Below are 23,969 nucleotides of genomic sequence, written 5' to 3'. Positions count from 1 at the left end.
CTGTAAGAATTCCTAAGTACATCACCAGCATTTTAAAATTTCCAGGGACTGGAAACTCGCTAAAACAGACTCTTCTGTGTCTTACTGAGATATGCGCTACATTGTCTGCATGTGGAATATGACTATGCACTCTCCTTGTTTGTAGATACTACTCAAACTGGCTTTCAGACCAAATAAGTAGAGAGCTGGGGTAAAACTTTTCCTCTTAAGGCAATGAGAGCTTGCATGCTGGCCCCGAGTTCCAGCTGGCCAATACAGAGCACCATATACTGGGGGGGGGGGGGGCATGTCTCGATCTATGGAAGAAAAGAAATGATACACAAGTTGTCAAGATATGAGACGGATTCAGATACAGGCTTGAAAGGTGTACCATAACAGCAGATTCATGACCATGTGCTAGTTCTGCAACTACTTGGCACCTAACAGACCACTGCAAGGCCAACATCTTCAGAAGCACTTATAAAGACATTAGCAGCCATTAAGCACAGAAGGGTCCAAGTCTGTTGACACAGTCAGGACTTACAATTTTTCTTCTCATGGAGACTGCCTGGTAATGGAATAGTAACTCGGCTATAGGCTTATAAAAAGCATGTTGCCTTCCTTAGAGTCAAAGAAGCAGACGTTAGATGCTTCCAGGTTCCTAGAACAGCATTCAATATCCAGCTCCATTTTTTTTTGGGGGGGGGGGGCACAGAATTTCTCCTCCCTTACTATAACACATTAAGGTATTTCTAGAAGAAAAAGGGCAAAGGTCAGGCCATATAGAACCTCATGAGTCTCAAGTCTCTCTACAAATGAAGGGCCATCACAGTGAGGGGAAACCTGTAAGGTAGAGAACACCCAGTGCCCTTGCATGTCCCCCAAAATAATTGACTCCTAATTGAACTTCAGGACAGGGACTCCAGGATCTTAAATATGCCTCAGATTGGTTTGGTTCAAGCACAAAGCTAGAATATATAGTTCTAATGTGCTCTCCAAAATCTGTAACCTTCACACATATTTGATCTTTGCCTGAGTGAGGGATAATGGTAAAGGCATGAAACGGTTAACTACAAAATTAACTTTTATTTCATAACAGAAAACAAGAACAGCAGCCAGCTGCAGAAGAATTATCCAAAATAAATTCTGTGTAGAGTAAATCACTAAGGTAGCCATGGACTGCCTATCTCTGAAACAGACACAGTAAATCTATACACAAGGCAAACTTTTGTTAGGAGTGCTGATGATCACTTTTTTGTGAAACTACATATGTATCTAGCATTTTCTGCTGCAGAGCCTTATTCAGTAACTATTTTAGCTTCACACTATCCTCCATAATGTGCAACTCTGTATGTTAACTCTGTGGTAAAACAGATATGAATGTACAGTAGCCATTCACTAGCACTTTTACTAATAGTTAGGACCTATTCTCCAGTGAACTGCACACTTCAGAACGCTTTAAGATTCCTTACCTAAAAATGTACTGACAAATATAGCTGGGGTCTCTAGAGGTACTACAGCTGAATTTAAGAGACAGCTGCTGACAATGGAACAAGATCTAAAGATGCATAAAAGGCCAGCAGTAATCATAAAATAAACCAATTAAATGATTAAAAGTGTTATCATATACCACATCACAAAGTCACATGACCACTCCTCTACCAATCCAGAAGGCTGTCTGGAGTTGTAGTGTACCAGTACCAAACCTGCAAAGGTTTGATGATTCCATGTGGGTGCTGAAGCCATTTTGCCAAAACATCAATTTAGTTAATCAGGAATGAAATAATTAAAAAAAAATGTGCTAACATGGCAGCATTTATGAAAATGGGCAGCACAACTGACACTGAACTACTTAAGTAAAATTAGCAACACAATCCTATTTCCAATAGGAGCATCCCTTAACATACAGAAGTCAAATCAAGGGCAAATCTGATTGTCTCACTTATCTCAAACATGCAAACTGCATTGTTTAAATTACTTGCACTGCATAGCATTCAGTTTAGTGAAGTTATGTAGACAACAGGTATGAACTCACTGTACCAGCTGAACTGTGGCCAAGTTCTCTGTACTGTGTCAACTGCTGGGATATCTGGTAAAGTCTACTACTTGACAAACTTCTCTCTCCCTTTTCCATATTTGGAAGAGCAAGCATCTGCAGCCATTACATGCCACAGTATCACATTCTGATCATGATCCACTGAACAAACACAGACTGCAAATAAAACAAATATACAAATTTACACAAAGAAAACTTCAATTACAGTCACTGGATGGAGTAGTCATCCAACCACAGAAGGAAAAGTGGAAGGGAAAATAAGTAATATCTCTAAAAACATCCTCACAAATTAATATGGCAAGTACATAACTGTTGCAATGCATATCAGAAGTCCTCTGCAGTGCAGTGGGTAACTGTTTTGAAGAACCCCAAGCAATACCATTAAACATTCTGGGAAGATGGAGATGAAGAAAGGCTAAAAACAAAGAGGCAAGAGCATAGAAAACTGCAGTCTGTAATACTAATGCGCCAAAGGAAGCCTAAACTCCAGGAATCTTTGGTCAAGCAATGTTGTTTGAGGAATGTGTGAAATGATGCCCTAATGGCCACAGCACAAAAATCTACAGTGGAGACAATCTTGATGCAAGCACTAGAAGCTGTGGATACACTTATGGTGCAGTGGCCTTTAATACCAGCATCTTCCTAAAGATGTTTCACTGACTGAAAAATGATGCAACAGATTTGGACAGGGTTTGCTCAGCCACACCCCTTGGAGACAACTCTTCGGCCTTTTAACTATTAATCTTCAAGTGAAATATGACCGGACAGTGCACGTCTAAGTCCGTGCAAATAGGAGACTCCTTTTCCCTGACTTTCTATCTTTGGAAAGAAAAGAAGAATGGACTGATTTAAAAACAAGTCTGAGGCCATTTTTTGAAAAAGAAATGGTGGCCGATTGTAAGAGACTCAATTCTTGCAAAAGACCAAACATGGTTCCCTATAAACAAGGTCCCGAAGTTCCAACATTATTAAAGAAGAGGCAAAGGTGATTAAGACTAGCATTTTTAAAGACGCCAAAAACCATTAGACATAAATAAAAGGACAAGAAAAAGTATCGCTCAAAATTAGTCTGAAGGAAGAAAAGGCATTCATCAAAGGTGGGCAGATGCAGAGCCCCTTTAAGGGGCTGCTTGACTAGCTGAGGATAACGCAGGTACCTGAAAATGCAGGTACCTGAAATACATCAGAGTAACCTGAGAAATTACAACTGAGTTGGCAAAGTGACACATTTCACACAGATGAAAAAATTCCACTTTACAGAACACATCTTATAAATACAAGTTTTACTAGCATCAATCACCTCAGAGACTGCTACCAATAAGGTGGGAGCCAAAGCCAGCTGTCACCAGAGAAATGGGGAAGGACAACATTCTCTCAAGTGGTAAGGAACTTGATTTTTAGGCTGATCTGTTGCTAGAATATTCTGATTAAAAAGTAACCCTGAAATGTCAGATGTGGGAAATTACTGGAGGTGAAGCTCAAAGCCGTCTACCAACTCATTCACTATCCTGATATGAATGGCTGTTAAGGATGACACCTGTCTGTGGACCACTGCCAGACCTACAATCTCTCTCTGTACAGGAGGAAGGAGTGGCCATTATCAGGTTTAGGTTTTGTATCTTTAACAGTTGTCAGACCATAGCAGGAGGGCCGCTGGTCTCTGCTCTCACTGCAGAGCAAGAAACACACTAATACAGCTGATATATGGCATCTCCTCTATTCTGGGGAGGTCAATTATCCCTGTACCATGAAGTAGTAGTAGTAGATGGCTCTCAATTCCACTCTCTTTCAGCATCCACAATCAGGACCCATGACAAATGCTGTTACAGGAAAGGAAGACACACACTAACACTGGGATGGATATAGCCCATCATTACATAACCTAACAGCAAGGGTCAGATATCGCCAGCACAAAAGACAGTTAATTGTGTCCGTGTCTAAAGATACCCCACCCAACATATCCAATACTAGAATGGTTCTTAGGTATGCAAAAAGATACCAAGATGACTATAGCTACCATCAAACCCAAAAAGAGGAGGAGGGTCGAAACCTGGACCCTCTTGTGTGTTCACACCAAGAATGTTACAATCATGACATAAGATCTCTCTACAGATAAAAATGACCAACAGTAAAGTACATCGAAGCTGTGTCCCAAAAAATCAACTCTCGAACATTGGTTCATGGAGTTTCTGAGGCCCTGAAACCATGAAAGCTTTCAAACCAAGGGCACTACCATGAAGTCTTCCTTTGTAGCTGCCAAGAGCCAGTCATTCAGGAAAAAGATGAAACGGAGGTCTTTCTCCAGCAAAGCTTATGCCACCAATGCTATACTCATTAGAACATTTTGAGGATGGATAAAAGGGGGCAGATGTCTGTCCACTGGACACTTCCTTAGCCTGAATATTTCCCCAAAGAAGAGGATTACTTGGAGAGTATAAGGGATTGAACTGCTTGTGAACAGAGAATAAGGGCTTCTTAGTCTTCTGAACCTCTTTCCCATTGCAAAAAAGAAAACTTCTGTGAACCCTAAAATACGTAAGAGGACCTGAGCGTTCTTCGTGTTTCTAAATGCACAATGTGTATAGTAAACAATGCATGGGCAATCGTTAGAGATGACTTTTTGGTGATGATCATTAGATATCAGGAATCAAGACATCATAGCTTTGGGAGATTAACAAAAACTGCTGGTGCTGCAGAAACAACACAGACATCAGCCCGCACTTCTTAGTGAAGTAATGGGGTGGCACTGACAGTTCCTTCTCAACCTGAGCCACTAAGGCCCCACTACGCCAGGGAAGGTCTGGTGAAAAGCTTCCACAGCTCTCAAACAGTTTCCAGAACTGCTTCATGGGTGTAGGCCAGTTGTTTAAATACTTTGGATGCTTTATAGAGGAGTGGACACTGCTATCATTCCTAGAAGACATACCCCTCAAAAAGCTGCTGCTGTTGTGTACCTCTTGGAGATCTCAAAAAGCTGCTGCTGTTGTGTACCTCTTGGAGATCTCTTACCACCTGTCTTCTTATTTCTTAAGGGTGGGAGACTGTGAAATGCAAAGGCCACAAAAGTGCGTCTCAGGTATGTCTCTCCCCCCCCCCCCCAAGAGGTTCTTAGATGTATCCTTCCTCCACGGCTTTCTCCTTCTCACAGTACTCCTGCAATGATCTGTGATCAGAAATAGGGCATTCTTGATAATTACAGCTCTGGGCACGCTCAGCAGCAACCATCTAGTAAGACAAAATAAACCACAGGCTTTTCCCATCTCAGCAGTCAGGCATGGCAAGGTTAAAATGTTGGCACTTAAGGCAGTTCTTCTTAATGTTACATCTTTTCCACAAACAATACATGTAGTACCACACTATATGGGTGTTGGAACATGCTACAGCAGTCACACTACTATACTGATGACTTGTACTTACCGTTGAAAATATCGGCTCTATATGATAAATATCAAGTTGAGACCTAACTCCAGAAAATGGATGCATGCAGGGGCAACACACACATTTCTAGTATGGTCTAGGCCTTTGTCATGCTCAGTCTGAGCAAATGAACTGAAAAATGGAAAATAACCACTGTAGACTGTGGAAGAAGAAATCCCAAACATTTAACCTTCTGCAAAACACTGATGATACTATATCTCCATCTGCACGCTGACGGACACACTAAAGAAAATGCATCATTGGGTCTCTTAAGGACAATACTCAGGTAACCCTTCCATCTGCTAACACAGAAGTCCTGTAACCAAATACTAAGCACCTCACTTGGACTGTGCTTCTAAACACTGAATGCATCCTTTTACAATAAAGGTAGTTCGTACTCACACAGACCATAGCCAGGTAATTATTATACTTAAAGCACTCAATTACTGCTGAAAAAATATATGGAGTACACAGATTTAACTAGTATGTTCACAGTCAAGGTGGGACAGCTGGCTGACTCAGACTAACGAAATGCACTGAAATTATGGAAGAGCTTTGAAGTGGCTACCTAAAAAGCAAACTCCAGTTTAACAGCATGCACTCACTCCAGAACCACGCAATTACCTTCTTGTAATGAACGGCAGCATTCAAGTAACTGACTCTTGCTAAGCAATTAACACTATCAGACGTAATACAATGACCACTGAAGAACTGCAACATGATTACCACAGAACACTTTCAAGTGAAAGGAACATACATAATGAACAGATTAATACCTCTACAATGTTATCCAAAAGACTGTAAGCACAAAACACATACTTTACTTGGGTAACCAGCACCATCACACCACTATCCACTGACTGCAGTCATATAAAACTGTCAACAAAAGAAACTATGGCAAGGCACCATCTTGCCTTTTACATATAAACCATGGCTAATGAAACCAAGCTTCTTGCTGGACAAATACTCTGGTCATGTGATTTTTACCCTTCACAGCATACCAGATGGCCTTCAGCTAAAAAAAAAAAAACTTGCTTAAAGGATAAAGCAACCACATACAGTACAAGGATGTTGGCCACATAAGCTGCAGGTTCAACTGTGAGTTATTGCCATAACTACTCCATAAACTTCATCCTAGAGAAAAACAATGCACTATTAAATGGAACAGTAAACAGTCGGATACTACGTAATTGCTGTCATTCCCTACAAAGCAAAGACCAGTAAACCTATGATTAAACAAAGCATAAAGGGAGCAGTAATCTACCGCAGCCTACAAAGCAACTGTTTTAGATATGCACACATGTACTGTATATCCAAGAAATGCACAGATATCTTGAATAGTATGCATGTTGCCAAGTCACTGTAAACAGACTTGCATTCAGCTGTGGTAGCATGTTTGACAACCACAAAAATTCATCTCAGAATTCACTAAACATCCAAATATCTGGGATCACCATGGCTATCCCATATTCAATGACATACTTTGCCTCTTAAAACACACTTCACTGTCTTTGGAAATTACACTGTTAACAAACATTCAGTTCACTAACGGTCCAAATCAAACATGAATTGATCTTGGAGCAAATTATTTGATAATCCAGCCAGTTTAAAGAACAATTCAATTTGACTAGTGAAATCAGCCGCCATATTAACAATTTATGTCAAGAACAGCAGGTTAAGAGTGCACCAAGCCAATTCCAAACTAGTTCTGCTGCACACTGGTGCAAAATCTATTCTCAAGCACTTATGGGCTGACAATGATTTGGATGTGGAACATAATGTAAGAACAACTTGGGAGGCACTAAAACACTGGCCTTAGACATGGACCTTAGACAAGGGGAAGAATCCTGATCAAAGTTTCAGTACAACTTGAAACATGTTCATTAATTAGCTTAACAAAACTTCACTGGACAGTGCCAAGCTGGCTGTAACAGTTCAACTACGTGGCTCCTTGGAGCTGCAGTGGCTCACCGGTGCTCTGAGCAGCATCTGGTTCTGTTCCAAACCACAGAATTTGCTTCCTTGGAAGATAAAATAAAAGAACCACAGGATGCCGACAGTGCATGTACAGTCTGGTGGCATAAGGCAGAAGTGCCAACAGACACGATCATCACAGAACGGTGCAGTAGTAGAAGTAACTTGACCACGATGTGGTACTGTCGGCTCCTATGATGTCATAGCTGTTTGCAGCATCAGGAGGGTGAGACTGGTCATGTAGCTGTGTGTCAGGAGTAATGATTATAAAGTGGCGGAGAATGGAGGGCCCCATTCTGAAATGGTTGTTGACGTGAAGCCAAATACTCAGCATAACTAACCGTCACCTTTTCACTGCAATACCTAAAAGGGGAAAAAAATGAGTTACAAATGTAAGCACGTGCAGTACAGTAATTCAAAAAAGAGTAACTGTTAAGCAGTTTTAAAGGCTACTCTATTTTTTTTTTTTATTGGGAGCGGAAGTCCATCCATGACTGTATTACTACATTTTCTATTTTGTCAGACACAAACTGGACATCCTGTTACCTGGCTGAATAAAGATACATTTGCTTCTTTTCAACTTCACCCTTTCTTTCATTATCACTCTACACTCATTCACTCACATTACTTCCTGCTCTTGCTGCAGATCTTTGAGAGACAGAGAATTAAATTGATATGTCCTTTTCATAAGAACACCCTATCCAACCTTGCTCAGTTTTTATATTTTTCGGAAGTAAAATTTCTCTGTTTTGCTGCTAAGTGCATATCATCTAAGCCATTTTCATACACTTTAACTTCTCATCTTTGACATATCGTTTCTGCTTGCCTCCAAAGAGACTTCCACATATATTTCTCTTAGAACAAATGATTAAGATAGCATTGTAAACAGAATTTCCAATCTTAAAAAAAATATGAGCTTTTGTGCTTATAATAGCATTTTGGTAATGTTTTGTATACTTTCAAATATATATACACCATATCTATGAAACTGGACCAATTTAAGGCTTTTGCATTTAACCAATTACAAGAAATATAAAGTTTTACAAGAGGGAAATGTATTTAATAAATCTAAATTGTTTGTGTGTGTGTTTGTTGAAGGGAAATGTAGGATTACATGGAACAAATTTCAGGGATGCTGGATTCAATCTTGTATACAGGAATTTTCTACAACTTTTGCACAAAAAACATGAACAAAATTTATGTAAGATGTTAGCATTTTTCTTCACCACAAACTCAGTTGAGAAGAAACAGGCTTTATTTACAGAACTTATAATCCCTTGCTGCCATTCGCTCTTCACTTCTGAATATAATTCCACCCCCCTCCAAACATGCCTCTCAAACTCTTAACAGAAAAATTTTGGATAAAGTCAAAAATGTATATTTTTGGGGGGCGGTGTGTGTGTGTGTGTGTGTGTGTGTGTGTGTGTGTGTGTGTGTGTGCAAAGACCCAAAATAAGGGACAGATTTTAAGTACAGGTCCTATGAATGAATAAAGTTGAGCATACAGGTTTTGCATTAACATGCATTTTCTGAAGGATAAGTCATCAAACTTGAATGTCTATCATTATTTAATTACTTCAATTCTTAATGAACTGCCAGAATACCACATTTTTATAAGGAACAGGCCAAAAATACAAGGTAAAAAATCTGGACATTCTGTGAAATTCTGGACAGTTCAGGGGTATGCTTTTGGAAGTTTTATGTCCACTCAAATATAACCACTCATTGTTTAATATGTTTACAATTCCACTTCGACAACAAATAAACCATATATATCGAAGGAAAACTACATACAAATCCATTACAGAGGCAACAGATTTCCTCTGATGTATCCAATTCTATCTAGGCATACTCCATTATCTTTTCCTGCAATGTTTTTCCGAAATCTGGTACTTTGTTTTGCTTCTAACATGTGTATGGATGTTTGCTGTTAACTTCACACCTTTTTGGAAAAATAAACTAATATGTCTGCTGTTTTATCTAATGTTCTAGGCAGTTTCCATCAATCCAATGACCTACTAGTTCTCCCTGGTCAGTGCAACTTTTTTAATAAAAATAGTTACTGCTGAATTTACTTTAAATCTTTTTGTCAAACTTGTAAGCATTTGCTTATGGCACACATTACATTTCCTCTTTAAGACAGTCAGTCAAACGTTTCTATTAACTAATGGTCATACTTATTCGTCTACCAAACTTGAAATAGCTTTTTACATACACTAGGAAATCCATAACTTACTTCAGTGTGATTTCCTATTACTAGACTATAGGCTTTCTGTAATATCCCAAGATTTCCGCCCAGTTATGGCTTCCACGCCTCCAAATCACCCCCCCCCCCCCACACACACACACACACACACACACACTGCAAGTGAATGGGAAGCCATGGTGTCTGAGCTTGTAAACCTCCAATCAGATAGATTTTTTAAATTATAATCTTAACTCTAGGCAATTAATACTGGGAGCTTGAATTTTAGGCAACCACACAAATGTATTTACTTTTAGTCTTCTGAGTTTCATTAACATCTGCAGGTCTTATATTAATGTTACACTAAGTAGCCAACATAACTTATTGTGCTTTTATATTCTAGCAAAAAGATTTGTTTTAACATTAAAGATTAAGCTTTGTAATAACATTAGACATGTTATTTTAAGTCTGACATGGAACTACATAGGGGTTTATTAGCAATTATAGCAAAACCTCAAGCACAAATATTTTCAGTAGCCACAAAGATAAATTGTCCCACCAAAATACTAGTTTATTTCTACTCACATTTACAGACAGTTGCATTGCGAGGTTCAAATAGCTTCTTGTTCGTCGATATTGTATGATTCCAGTCTTCTGACAGGCTGATGCACTGCTGTTCTTTTTTAATGCTCTTCCATTTCTTTGCCTGTCCTGTGCAGTTTTCAGGACATCTTGACTGGTAGAAGTGAGGGTGCCATTCAGCATTTCTATTTCATTTTTTAATCTGGTCTTGCCTGAATTCTTTGTAGAACTTCAAGTACTAGGTCTGAATCCACACATATTTTACTCCTGAAGCAAAGATGATTTAACACTGCTGTATAAAACAGTTGAAATTTCATCATCACAACATTTTCTTATCAAGGAAAAATTTATTTTTTTTGTCTAGTTGATGCAGTTTAATCATGGACATTCTCTTGTCCCCAGTCTTTAATGACATTGCTTTCTGCTCTAATTTAGTTAGGATTTGCTCCTTCTGTTGATATATCTAGCTGTCTTTCATTTAGGGTACTTGGTACGAATACCTTATGTGTCCTCTCCAACTGGATTTCATGTGGCTTGTGTTGACGTCTGTGTGCTAACTGTATTTAAACTTCTTACAGTCTGCAATGTAATTCTTTTCAGGCATTAAACTTACAATTTCTCTTGGAGAACAATCTAACTTTTATTTTTGTTTTATTTTTGATTCATGCTCTGAGTTTTCCTTGATTTTCTTAGGTGACAGTACAGTACCTGTACTATCTCATCTGACAGCTCAATTTTTTGCAGCACTACAGTCTCTTAAGAAGTAACTTATTTAAAGATTTCTGCATGCATTGTCATTTTTTGTAACAAGATAATTGCCATTTTCTCAGTGACTTAGTGAATTAGAGTAAAAAAAGTCTCTGATGCACTGTTTTGTCTTTCCTAATCTCTCCTCTTTGTCCAAATTGTTCCCTTTGCTTTGTTACTTTTTCCCTGGAACCTCTGCTAGGCTTCACAGAGGTTTCCCTCAGACTAGTACTTCAGCAATTTTCAAACTGGCTTTTTACCTTCTTTTCTCTACTTTTCTCTGGGATGATTATTTTATATTGCAGATTAGTTTGCCACAATAATGAAGTTCCTATTTCTTTTATTTCTGTAGCTTAGACAGTACATCATCTATTTGAACTGCAAGCACAGAGGTAAGCTCTCTTTCTTCAATAAAAGTTGCAAGTCTCTTGTGCTTAACTACAGAGGTTTGTACCTACTTCCAAAGTTTCAGAACCCTAACATGGTGTCGTTATTCTGATTACCTTTAACCATTTAGACAAACTTTAAATTCCCTGGTCCTTCTATTTCTATTACGTAGCTCTTCTTGTGTTGCATGTGCTCTTTCCTTATCTTTCCAGACTGTATGCAAAGCCACTTTAAACTTGTCTTGTACGTTAGTATGGCAATTTATGACAATATTAAATAAGGCTTCTTCCTCTGCCCAAGTTTCAATGGCAATATCTAACCGTATTTGAGGGTGCATGCTATGTAACTCAAAATGACTAAAACCTCTGGGGATCAGCAGTACTGCTCTAAAGGCAACCAAGAGATAATTAGTAGTAACTGACCACAACTTTTTTTCTAACCAACAGCTTTAGTGTTTGGTTAAAATGCTCCACAGAGGTTTGTAACACTTGAACTTCCAGCATTAACACAGTTGCATTATTTTGAAAATGAATGGCATCACCTGATCAGTTTTTCTTTAGGCATCCCTATTCTGCAAAATAAGATCAGCTTTCTAGCTACAGATTTAGAATGGATTTCAGGATACTTTGCTATTTTGTTCACAGTAATTAAAATGTAATGAAACCCATTGTTGGATTTTACCACTAGCCCCTATGATGTCCACAGCAATATGCTCATACAGCACCCAGAGACAACCACTGGGATCGGGGGGATTTTTAAAACCTGGATATGGGGGTGGTCTTCTATGCCAGGTGCCCTGAATGCCAGAAATTAAAAGTCTATTATTCCTGGAAAGAAAAAAGTTAGCTAAGATTGTGCATTCCTAGTTGTCCCCCCAATATACATCTATGTATATAGCTATGTGCTAATCTCAAATCAGATTTCTGAAAAGCTTGAGTACCAAAAGATGGTATCCTACTACTTATCGATCCTTAAGTATTTATCACAGATCTTTTGTAAGTCAAATTATGGGTAAGTGGGAACATCTTTGTTCAGCTTCTTCCCCTACTACCTTAGTTCTATTTTCATTTACCTTGCTCAATCTCATTTTCCCACTGTGCCTTTTTAATCAGACAATCTGAAGGTCAGCCAACCCAAGAGTTTCCTCAATATCAACCTCTTATGAAATAGGTACTTCTTTACTACCGGTACAGGCACCAGAGTCTCATTGTAATTCTTCTCCTAAAAAAAGTAACCCACACAAATACTCTTACCGTTAGGAGCTCCCTTTTTCATACTCACTTTGGTTATGCACGGACTCTTTTAGAGAGCAAGAATATCATTAGTGATCTGCTCAAGGCTCTCATCTCTCAGTACATGCTACATTCTCTAATTTTTCTCCTTTATGTTGCTTTCTCTCTCTATTTTAGGGTGAATGAACACCACCCTCTTATTTTCTTTTGGTTGCTTTCCCTCTGAAAAAATGTACCTCGGAACACATTTTCAGTTTTATTTTTTTTTTTTCTGTACAAGATACTTGAGACTTCTATTTGACTTTTTTTTTGTCTTACACCAACAGAATTGGGTTTAGAACTCTACCTTGGCACTACTACTCACTTAACTAACCTGGAAAAATCGCCTCAGCACTAATCAGTTGCTTACAATTTTCTACTGGGATTTTCTGTTTTAGGTTAACATAGTTAGAATTCTGGTTATGTTGTGCATACTGCATTCTTCCTTCAGAATACATTCTTCTAGTGAGTGATCCATTCTCTTGAGTTTTATAAATCACTTGTAGTCTCTGCTGTACAACACTTATAGGCTTCAATAGGTTGTTGTTCTAAGCTCAAGTTCCTTTCTTCTCCCGGTTCTAAGCCTGAAGGCTGCTTTGTCAAGGTAGTATGCTGATATAGCTCTTTAACTGGCATAGGTTCTTCTCTCTGTATTCCAAGCCAAACATTATTCCCTTTAGGGCTTTCTAACACTATGCCCTCTTTAAGCTGTTGGATTCGTACACAAATCAATATGCCTGACGGTTAAGTTTGTCTTCTACCCTATTTAGGTAGAGGCTTCCCTCCCTTCCTTCTCCACACTAAGGCTCAAATGGGCTTCCTTCAAAATATTACTTTCACAATTTATTAAGTGGGTAAAAATCCTTCCTCTGTCATGCAACGTGTTAAAACTGGAAATTAGAGCAAAATACAGTTTATATCTCTAGCTGAGAAACAGGATACCGTTTCTTATGTTCATGAATGTGTACTACTGTTTTGTCAGTAGGCCTTTTTTTTTTTTTTTAAAGACATGCATTCGCGCACACAGCCTGAATTCAGCAGTTTGCAGCTGTTTGTTAATACATTCCACTTACTTAACTTTAGAGAACAGTAATACAATTCAGACTCAACTATTGTAGTAATATATTGCATTCCACAATCATATTAGTATGTTTTCAAAGGTTATAGTTTTCACAGGTCTAACAGTATCACTACCACAAAATTTAGCTGTGTGACCATTTAAACAGAGCATGTTAATAGCGGATACTTGTTACGTTACTAGCAACGCACACAGGTTTCACTACAGATGTAGTGTGCTCAGTTCTAAAAGGTTTCATAGTTCATTAACGTTTCTACTAGTGCAACAGAACCTTCAGTGCCTTCAGTGTCAGTATGACACACACACTTTCTTAAAAACAGTAGGTAATGTGACAAATTGTCTACACCTAATATTGCTATCATTTTATTTCTAGTATGTTGACCCTCAGGATCTAACCACAGATTAACGGTCTGTTTTAAATCACATAATTGTGATCTTAACTGTTTTGTTACGAAAATGTCCATCTATGAAACGCTGGGCTTGTGTCTTTTTGGGGTACAATTAGGGTGGTAAGTAATGTCTCTAACCTCTTCATAGTCACGAAGAATCAATCATCCCTTTCATGACCATGAAGATTTTCAGCAGTTTTTCTAGTCAGCTGGCTACATCACATCCCTCCTAATGGGTGTACTGCAAAAAAGCTACAACAGACTCCTTTAAGTCCTTTGCTCTTTTGTAAATTTTTACTGCATTATTTACTCCAGGTCTGAAAGATGCATTTAATGACTTGGATTTATAGCACTTTGTAATCGTATTAAATTTCTGACACAAAGTCAGAATGTTTAGATGACTTCATCTCCAAAAACATACTTAAATGCTTAAACATCTTGGCTCCTACTGACACTACAGCCTGTCAACTGCACCTCAACTTTTATACAAAAAAACATGCCTCACTACCTTAATGAAGTTCATAACCATTAAACCCTTCACCTCTAAACCCTCCAAACAATACTCCAGCAAATACCTTAATTTACCTAAATACCCATCTCTCAAATAATATCAGTTTCCCGACTGCCTGGTAACAATCATCCATACGGCTGAGAGACAGGTTGAAGTACACTGCTTAAATTTACAAGATATTGGGACCCACTGTTGGAACCAAAGAACCAACCATGACACCTTCAGTTGTCTTGTTATCCCAAAATGAAACTCTGCTTTCACTGCTTGAGATGAGACAATTCCTCTGCAGTCAACTGGAACATGAAGGCCTGCGTAAGACACAGAAAAATGGAGAGTACAAACATCTTTAAAGACGTTACTCCAATCTGTTTACACTACAAGGATATCTACTAGAAAGCTCATTTTCTTCACCTTGGACTTCGCTCCATGGTAACTAAAAAAAACCTCTCTCCTGTATCTTTGAGGTATACCCCTCTAAGTATTCACTTTTAGCCTGATTTCAAAGACAGGGGATTAGTTATCCCTTATGTTGCCTTTTGGCTCAAAATGTAATACCAAAGATGATTTATCTCCTAGCCAAGAGCCGATCAGAATCTCTTGACATAGAAATGTAGTACATTAAAATACTTTTAGGGTGACTACAATACTAGTTTAGGCTGGAGATGACCTCACTTGTGGCATTCCATACTTGAACCTCTGTGACATTACCAGTGGCACAAAGTCAATGGCAAACAAAAAAGAAAGGACACAGAACAACCATGTCTTGTACCACCAGTGAGTTCAACTTTTCTTGAAAGCTTGGTCTAAATTTTTACTCTGGTCACAGGCCCAAAATATTTTCTTATAGTATTTGTTAACAGGGGCACAGCACTGATTATTGACCAATTTCTGTCTCAGGTTGTGACTGTACAGATAAATACAGATGCACAACAACAGACAGTATTACACAAAAATAGTAAACATGCAGGAGCAACAATTTTTAATGCAGTATTGAATAATGTGCATGCCTACACAACAGATAAAAACAAGGAGCTGACAGAGCAGGAAGGAGAAAGAGTGAATTAACCTTATCTTGAGAAGATGCAGGCAGCAGCAGATCTGCACAGCTAAACTGCCATTAAGGAGACAATAAAGTAGAATAAACAGAACGAACAGGGTAACTCAGGTTGTGTGCCAGTCTAGGGACATTTACATTTTGACTTCACGGTAAGATGATCTTTTAACTGAAGCGAAGATGATGGGAGTATGTAGAGATGTTTTTAAGATGGGGCAGGAGAGAGTTTAGCAGCAATGTTTGAGAAGCTATGCCAAATGCAGTTTATTACTGATTTTTTTTTATTTGGGTTTCAAGTACTAGCCCAATCTGGGAGTAACTTCTTACATTGTAGACATCTGCTTTTCAGGTAGGTTGGCTGTTAAGGGAGAGAGTATTGGACTAAAGGTTTAAATCACTGGAAAACTAGGAGGAAGTCAACTCTATGCTTGACCAATAATCATCATTTACTTTTTTACAATAGTTAAGCAGAGTTGCTCAGACCTTAGGACACGTGATGGATATACACAGTTTGTTGGAAAGGGATTGAATAGTTTTAGTACAAGTTTTGAATGACCCAACAATAAGAAAAAGGCCATAGTCTAGTTGAACAAATAATAAATACATCTTTGCAATTAATCATGAGGGGTCTGATCAGTGATGGCTGGGCAAAATCAGTGAGGTGCAGTACAATTAACTTTTAAAAGGATAATGGAAAGCAGAAATTACAGTTGTGTACAGTTACCATAAATGTAGATGTTCGAGTGTATTCACTGTTGCAGTCATTACATTTGGGTAATCTCCTGGCAGGTTGCCCTCAGTCGGCATGAATAACAAAGTCTTGGGTCCTGCGTCGGTTGGTGTCTCCTGTTCCATGACGTCAGGTAGTCAGGGGTATAAAAACATGCAGCCGACGCCATTTTAATCAGTTTTTCTTGCCATCAGATGACAGGTGCCCCCCCAAATGGGGAGCAAAAATATATAAATATATATATGCATGTAATTTAGAACACAAAAAGTTTACCTCCAACAAAAAGCAAATACACCAAAAAGGCTTTTGAGCATAGTGAAGGAAAGGAGAGGTATAATAATAGAGAAGAAAGGGGGCCGGTGGGTGGGTAACCCGGACTGCAACAGTGAATACACTCGAACATCTACATTTATGGTAAGTGTACACAACTGTACTATGTTTGTGTTTCACTGTTGCAGTCATTACATTTGGGTAGAATCCCAAAACTATGGATGGGAGGATGGAATTATACAGCATTAGGAGCAGCTATAAGGCCCTGCAGGACAGCAGTGGCAAAGCCTGCCCTGGATTTAGTAAAAAGAGGTAAATGGTAATGTTTGGTGAACGTATGAACTGAGCTCCAAGTAGCAGCTTCTAGAATGTCTCTGGTAGGAACCCCTCTGAGAAAAGTTGCTGAAGTAGATGCAGCCCTGATGGAATGGGATCTGATCCCCTTGGGGACAGGTTTACCATGGTGCATGTAGCAGAAACGAATACAATGGCTTATCCATTTTTAAATAGTTTGCTTTGAGATAGCCTTCCCCTCTGCCCCTGTAGCAAATGCCACCAGTAGTTGCTCAGACTTTCATAGAGATTTTGTCCTGTTTAAGTAGAATCTTAGTAGTCTGTGTACATCCAATGAATGCAGAATTCACTCCTTGTTCTGCGGATTTGGGAAAAAAGTTGGCAAATGAATGGTCTGGTTAAGAGCCACACTGGATACCACCTTAGGCATAAAAGAAGGATTGGTCCTGAGGGCCACCCTGTCCGGATAAAAGATAATGAAAGGCTTCACTGCCATGAGAGCCTGTAGTTCTGAAATCCTTCTAGCTGAAGTGACTACTAAAAGAAATGCTGTCTTCCAAGAAAGAAATTTTATGTCTGCAGTGGCAGCTGGTTCAAAAGGAGGTAGGATGAGTTTCTCCAGCACAAAATTGAGGTCCCATGCAGGAGTTAGAGCTCTCCTGGGAGGTCTCAAATTTTTGGCCCCTCTGAGGTAATGCTTTAGCAGGGGATGAGAAAAGAGAGGAGGCTCTGTGTTGTAATGAGCCGGGATGGCAGAGGCATGGACTTTTATAGAAGAAAAAGATAGGCCCTTGTGAAGCATCTCAGTTAAATATTGCAGAATCTGAGGAATATTGGGCATTGCTGTGTTTATTTCTTGTGCTTGGTTCCAGGCAGAGAATCTCTTCCATTTATGAGCATAAAATTTTCTAGTACTAGGCCTTCTAGCCTCCAAAATGACATCCATCACAGGTTTACTGAGGGATGTGACTGGTGAAATTAGTTGATTAGCTATGCTGCAAGATTCAGTGTTTGGAGCAGTGTGTGCAGAATTTGATAGTTCTGCTGAGATAATAGATGAGGCGTTTGAGGAAAGTACCATGAAGGAAGGTGTGACAATATTCCTTAGAAGTGGGTACCAATGTTGGCGAGGCCAGTCCGGAGCAATCAGAATCATTTTTGTTTTTTCCTGTCTGACTTTTAGTAAAACCTTGGAGAGCAGAGGCAGAGGGGGAAAGGCATAGACTGATAGGTTTTTCCAGCTGAAGGATAGAGCATCCACTTTCCAAGCTTTCTTGTGATGAAATCTTGTGCAGAATTTGTCTAACTGGTAGCTTTGGGGTGAGGCAAAAAGATCTATGTCTGGGCTCCCCCATTTACATGTCAACATGCTGAAGATTTGCGGATCCAGTTTCCATTCTTGTGGGTCCATTACATTTCTGCTTTGGTCGTCTGCCGGAGTATTTTGCTTTCCAGACAGGAATTGAGCTTGTAGATGTATTTGGTAAGTCAAGGCTGTGTTCCACAAGGCCATGGCTAGTCTGCAAAGGGGGTAGGAGTGGGTAACCCCCCTGCTTGTTTATGTACCACATAACTGTGGTGTTGTCAGTCTTTATCTTTAGTTGTCCTGGATGAAGGAAGTCCTTGAAGGCTGTCAGAGCATTCTGTACAGCTAGCATTTCTTTCTGGTTGATATGTAGGTGCATCTGAGTTGGGCTCCATTCGCCCTGAATGCATCTCCCTGCCAGATGGGCCTCCCAAGCACAGTCTGATGCGTCTGTTGTCAGGGTTTGGGTGGCAGGGGGTAGAGTGAATGGCAGTCCCTTGTTTTGGTGACAGGCTTCTGCCCACCAAAGGAACTCCTGTTGCAGGCAAGGAACGAGCGGAATCATTGCTTCCAGCCTGTGACAATGTTGACTCTATAAGCTTTTTAGGTACCATTGAAGTTTCCTCATATGCAGTCTTGCATATGGAATTAGTAGAATGCAGGATGCCATGAACCCCAAAGTCTGCAGAATTTGTCTTGCAGATAGCTGAGTTTTTGTGGTCACTTGTTTGTCTGGCGTGAGGTAAGCCATCTGGGCAGTTGTATTCAAGCTTGCACCCAGGAATGTAATTATTTGAGAGGGTACCAGGTGTGATTTCTTTTCATTTATGGTGTACCCTAGGGATGTTAGAAGCCTTTTTACAAACACCAGATGTTTTAGAAGAGTGTCCTTGTCCTCTGCCTGAATTAGACAATCGTCCAGATAAGGATAAATTTGAATGTTTCTTTGTCTGCAAAATGCAATCACTGCTGCCAGGCACTTTGTGAAGACCCTGGGTGCAGTAGATAAGCCAAAGGGCAGTGCAAAGAACTGGTAATGCAAATAGCCTGCTTTGAAGCGGAGGTATCTTCTGCAAGATTCCCTGATTGGGATATGCAGGTAAGCCTCTTAAGTCTAGAGTTACCAACCAAGCATTCTTGCCTAGCATAGGCAGCAGCTGTTGTAGAGTCAGCATCTTGAATTTTGGAATGTCCAGGAAAGTATTTAGAATGGATAAGTCCAGAATTGGACACCATGATTTGTCTTTTCTGGGTACCAGGAAAAGTCTTGAATAAAAGCCCTGCCCTTTTTCCTTTTCTGGTACTGGTTGAATAGCCCCCATATCCTTGAGGGACATGACTTGCTTCTGGGCCTCTGCCCACTGATTTGGAAGAAGATCTGGCCATCCGTTTGGAGTTGGCAACGTGTGGAAATGAAATCTGTACCCCTGGGATACTATATTTAATACCCACTTGTCCTGGGTAATTAGATGCCAGTTTTGAGCATGAAGTGCTAGTTTTCCCCCCAATGGGGCTGCCAAAAGATAAGTGCTTGGAAATGGCAGAGGAAAGTCATTGAGACTGTTTACCGTAGGGTGGTGCCTTGCTACTTCCAGATTTGGAGGTGGTGGCACCCCATTGTTTTGTCCTTTAAGATCCTTGTGACTGAATCCTGGAGCCCTTGGAGTGTCTGGTTTTGACCTGAGTGGCTCTGTTGGGTACTGGAAAGGACCAGTTCTTAGTAGGCCAGTGCCTACTGAACCTGGGTGGCTGCACTTGCAAGAAATCTTTTACAGTTTGCATAGATTTAGCTTTGTCTTCCATCTTTTTCAAAACTTCTTCTGCCTTATTACCAAACAGACTGCCCTGCTGTAAAGGAGCATCCAGCAACTTAGCTTTAACATGATCAGGCAGATTTTGCTCCTTGAGCCAAGCATGTCTTATCAAAGATCCAGTTACGTCAGCCCTGCAAGAGGCCTCCAAGGAATCAAAATCACATTGCAAAGTATGCTTTCCAACTTGTTCATCTGAATGCAATAAATCCTGTAACTTTATTTTCCACACAATCAGAAATCAACTTAATTTTCTGTTTCAGTAAGCCCATGACATGCTGTTGATATTTAAGCATATGAAATTGACAGTTTAAAGCCCCGACTGCCAGGGTTGCAGACTTGTAAACCTTCTTACCCCATCTATCCAGCACCCTGGAGTCTCTATCAGAAAGGGTAGGATTTTTAGCAATAGAAGCCTCAACACCCTTGGGACCCTGAGAAATTGTTTCAGGGTCAGCAGTAGGATTTTTGAAAAGAAACTTGTGGGAGTCAGGAACCCTGTAATATCTGTCTGGCTTACTAGGTGCCGGAGGCAGGGAATCAGGAGCCATGCTACATTCTGAGAAATCATCATCAACAATGTCTAAAACAGGAGGTATAGCCAAAGGCCTATGCTGAGGAAAAAGAAGAAAATCCCGAAGTCTCTTTTTGGATTCAGAAAAATCCTGACTCTCCCAATGAAAATGTTTCCTTAAGGTATGCAAAGTCTCCAAAAGAAAAATCCTCAGGAGGAGAAGCAGAAGGGATGGATTCTTCTGCATCAGAGTTCTCATAAGGAGGAATATAAAATTCATGATCAGAAGAGGGATTCAGAAAAATCCTGACTCTCCCAATGAAAATGTTCCCTTAAGGTATGCAATGTCTCCAAAAGAAAAAATCCTCAGGAGGAGAAGCAGAAGGGATAGATTCTTCTGCATCAGTGTCCTCATAAGGAGGAATATAAAATTCCTGATCAGAAGAAATGGAAACCTGATCTGAAGATTCATAATCAGTACCTTGCCTAGGCCTCTTAGCAGGAGGGGGTTGGGAACCCCTGATTAAGGTAATTAAATCCTCAGCCATTTTGATCATTTGTTTTTTAGGCATAGGGGCCTGAGCACATGGCTCATGCGTCATTTTTTTAGACATAGAAGTTGGTTTTGGCCTTGTTTTTGATGAAGGCGTCAGTTTAATATACAAATCTTTAGGCCTGAAAATACCCTCAGAAGCCGGTGCCTGCACAGCGGCTCCGGACCCATCCAAGGGAGAGACAAACGGGTTCAATACTTAGAGAATCTCGCGGCATACCGGACTCCGAATGGGTCTCGGTAGAGGCCTGCGACTCAAAAGTAGCAGGCATCAGGTGCTGCAAAAGCGCCTTACTGAGTACCGGCGAACCAGCGACTGGCTTAGGAGAAGCTTCGTCGTCGATTTTGGACCTCGACAGTCTGTCTCTGTCTTTTTCTTTGCGTTTTTTTGTGAATTCCAGTAGTCAGACTGCTAACCGACAATATTTCAGGATAGTTAAATCTTGAACCTAAGTATTTAGAAGCAAAAATATACAGACACTTAATAGTGCGTTGGTTAAATTTAGCACAAAACCGACAGCAAGGCACGTTGTGGTCAGGGCCTAGGCAAGGAATACAGTACAAATGAAAATCCTTATGAGGTATTTGCTTTCCACAAGTAATACAATTATTAACTTTTACTGACATCGGTAAGGAGCAAGAAAAAGTTTCCCCAACAGGGTACTTAGCTTTAGTTTGAAGACTTCAGTTCTGAAACTCGAAAACGAAAATTTCAGGAGTCGGCCGACCGGCACTTGCGAACTGCTTCTGCTTCGGGCATCACGCAGCAAGAAAGACTTATTAAAATGGCATCTGCTGCATGTTTTATACCCCTGACGACCTGACGTCATGGAAGAGGAGACAGCAACTGACGCAGGACCCAAGACTTTGTTATTCAGGCCGACTGAGGGCAACCTGCCAGCAGATTACCCAAATGTAATGACTGCAACAGTGAAACACGAAGAACATCAGTGAAAATAAAGTTTGAAACTGTTGGAAACAAATAGTTATAAAAGTAGTTTTCTCCCAATAACCTTAGTACTTTAATGCACTAAATATAATGATGCACAAATTTAAGGGTAACAGCCAATACACTTTTTAAGGATAAAAGTTAATGTTTACCAAAAGCTTGCAAGATGCTGTTCAAAACAGAGGCAGAGACAACAGACAGCATTGTTAGCATAAGCACTAAACATCGATCTCTGACAACTGTTTAAAATACAAGTCTGCAAACTACAGGAAATTAAGAAAATGTAGATAAGGTGTCCATAACATCCATTAGATCGACAGAGGAGAAAAAGTGAAGTAAAATGAACTGTGAAAAAAAAGAAAGTGTCTGAAAGCAGTGTGCAGAAGAGGTGGGAAAAGCAGATAGTAACTGTAGCTGAAAATTCCTCAGTCACCCTATAGAGAAAGACTGACAAAACGCACTCAGATTAAGACAGGTGGTTTCCTGTTAGAATACATAGGGGCAAATAACAGAAGGCTGCAGGAAATAGAAGATATTTCAACAAGGAATTCAGGAACAAAAAATGTATGCAGGCTGCTGAAAAAGAACTTTATTTTATTTAACATTTGTTAACTGGGGTAGAGCACTGATTAATCACGTGAGTAATTTTAGTCTCAGCCAGGGGAAGAAAGAAATGCATTACAAAAAAAAATGTGATCTGAACTGTAAGTACATTAACATATATAATAGGAAATATTCCTAATATTAGACTGAGAAGGCAGCACAGACGTATATTGATTAAAAAGCAGACATACCAGACAGAAGAAAAAAAATTTTGAGTAGGAATATGAAACAAATCAATGATTGGTGACACAAGGGTCTACGTGAATAATGACTTTTCTTTACAAAAACAAACAGAAATCTGTTTTCATTCCTTCCAAAAGTCTCTGCAGAAAATTAAACTTTCTTTTAAGTTATTTTATCTTGCATTACTTTATGTCTTCTACCCACTTGGATTAAAAGTTTATAAATAGATGAACTAAAAGAAAATAATTTGAATCAGAAGGTAATGAGGGAACAAGCAGTCAACAAATGCAGAAAGGCAAACTATGGACACACTTGTGGAAAGGAATCCATTTTCTATTTTCCAATAATATGGATAAAACAATAAAAAAAAGAAAAAAAAAAGAGAGAGATTTCATAAAAGGAAGTGAAGACAGCATTTAAAACCGATGTACGTATAATGAAAAGGAGGTTAAATACCAAAATGTGAGTTGCACTCTGAATATTTTAAAAACTCTGAAAGTTAGCACCAATGAACTTTTATATTTAACTGAAAGGGGAGCTACACTGGACAATCTGAAGAAAGACTTTGTTTTCAAACTGGAAAATGTTATGTTGCTTACAGTAAAGGTTCTATGGCAGAGAGGGAAGGAAGGGGGAAAAAGAAAGGAAGGATAAATGAAAAAGGAAACTAATAGGCAATAATGTACAAAGTTAGCTCTGGTAATGCTTACACCACGTCTGAGCAAATACAGAAGTTCGAGACAAGTACAGTGACTGAAAGCAGGATACATAGCAAGATCCACAAAAACAAAGCACTGCAAACACTGAGTGAGGAAAACTAAGTTAAATGTAGGGGAAAATACATATGGACAAAGATGCTTGTTATATAACCACCATATAAGATGCACACTGGACAACATTTAGGGGCAACACTGTTTGTGTCTTTCGGCTTTTCCTGGTTAGGGGTCGCCACAGCGGGACTCCGGTACGCTAATGATTGGCAGTAGAGTTTTACGTGCTGGCTTGCCCGGCCTAACGCACAACCTTCAATGGAGGAATGCCCGTTCACGCATGTTGCCACACAGAAGACGCTCTTAACTGAGGATCAAACGGGCAACGTCTAACTGTGAGGCGACAACGCTACCGC

The 23,969-nt window shown here is 39.6% G+C and overlaps 1 protein-coding gene across 1 annotated transcript in view; it reads right to left on the bottom strand.

The window, feature by feature from the left end:
- Positions 1-1,050: 1,050 nt before the first annotated feature.
- LOC122801312 (AMMECR1-like protein) overlaps positions 1,051-23,969 on the bottom strand; it is a 1,138,599-nt gene continuing 1,115,680 nt past the window's right edge. The window contains exon 6 of the mRNA XM_044070856.1: positions 1,051-7,789. Coding sequence (XP_043926791.1) covers positions 7,678-7,789 — 112 coding nt within the window. The 3' untranslated portion in view covers positions 1,051-7,677. The remainder of the gene's footprint in view (positions 7,790-23,969) is intronic.

Source organism: Protopterus annectens, chromosome 4.part1 (genome assembly GCF_019279795.1).
Source record: "Protopterus annectens isolate FY-2018-M chromosome 4.part1, PAN1.0, whole genome shotgun sequence".
NCBI lineage: Eukaryota > Metazoa > Chordata > Ceratodontiformes > Protopteridae > Protopterus > Protopterus annectens.
Note: the sequence above shows the minus strand (reverse complement) of the source record. Positions and strands in the feature narration are given on the sequence as shown.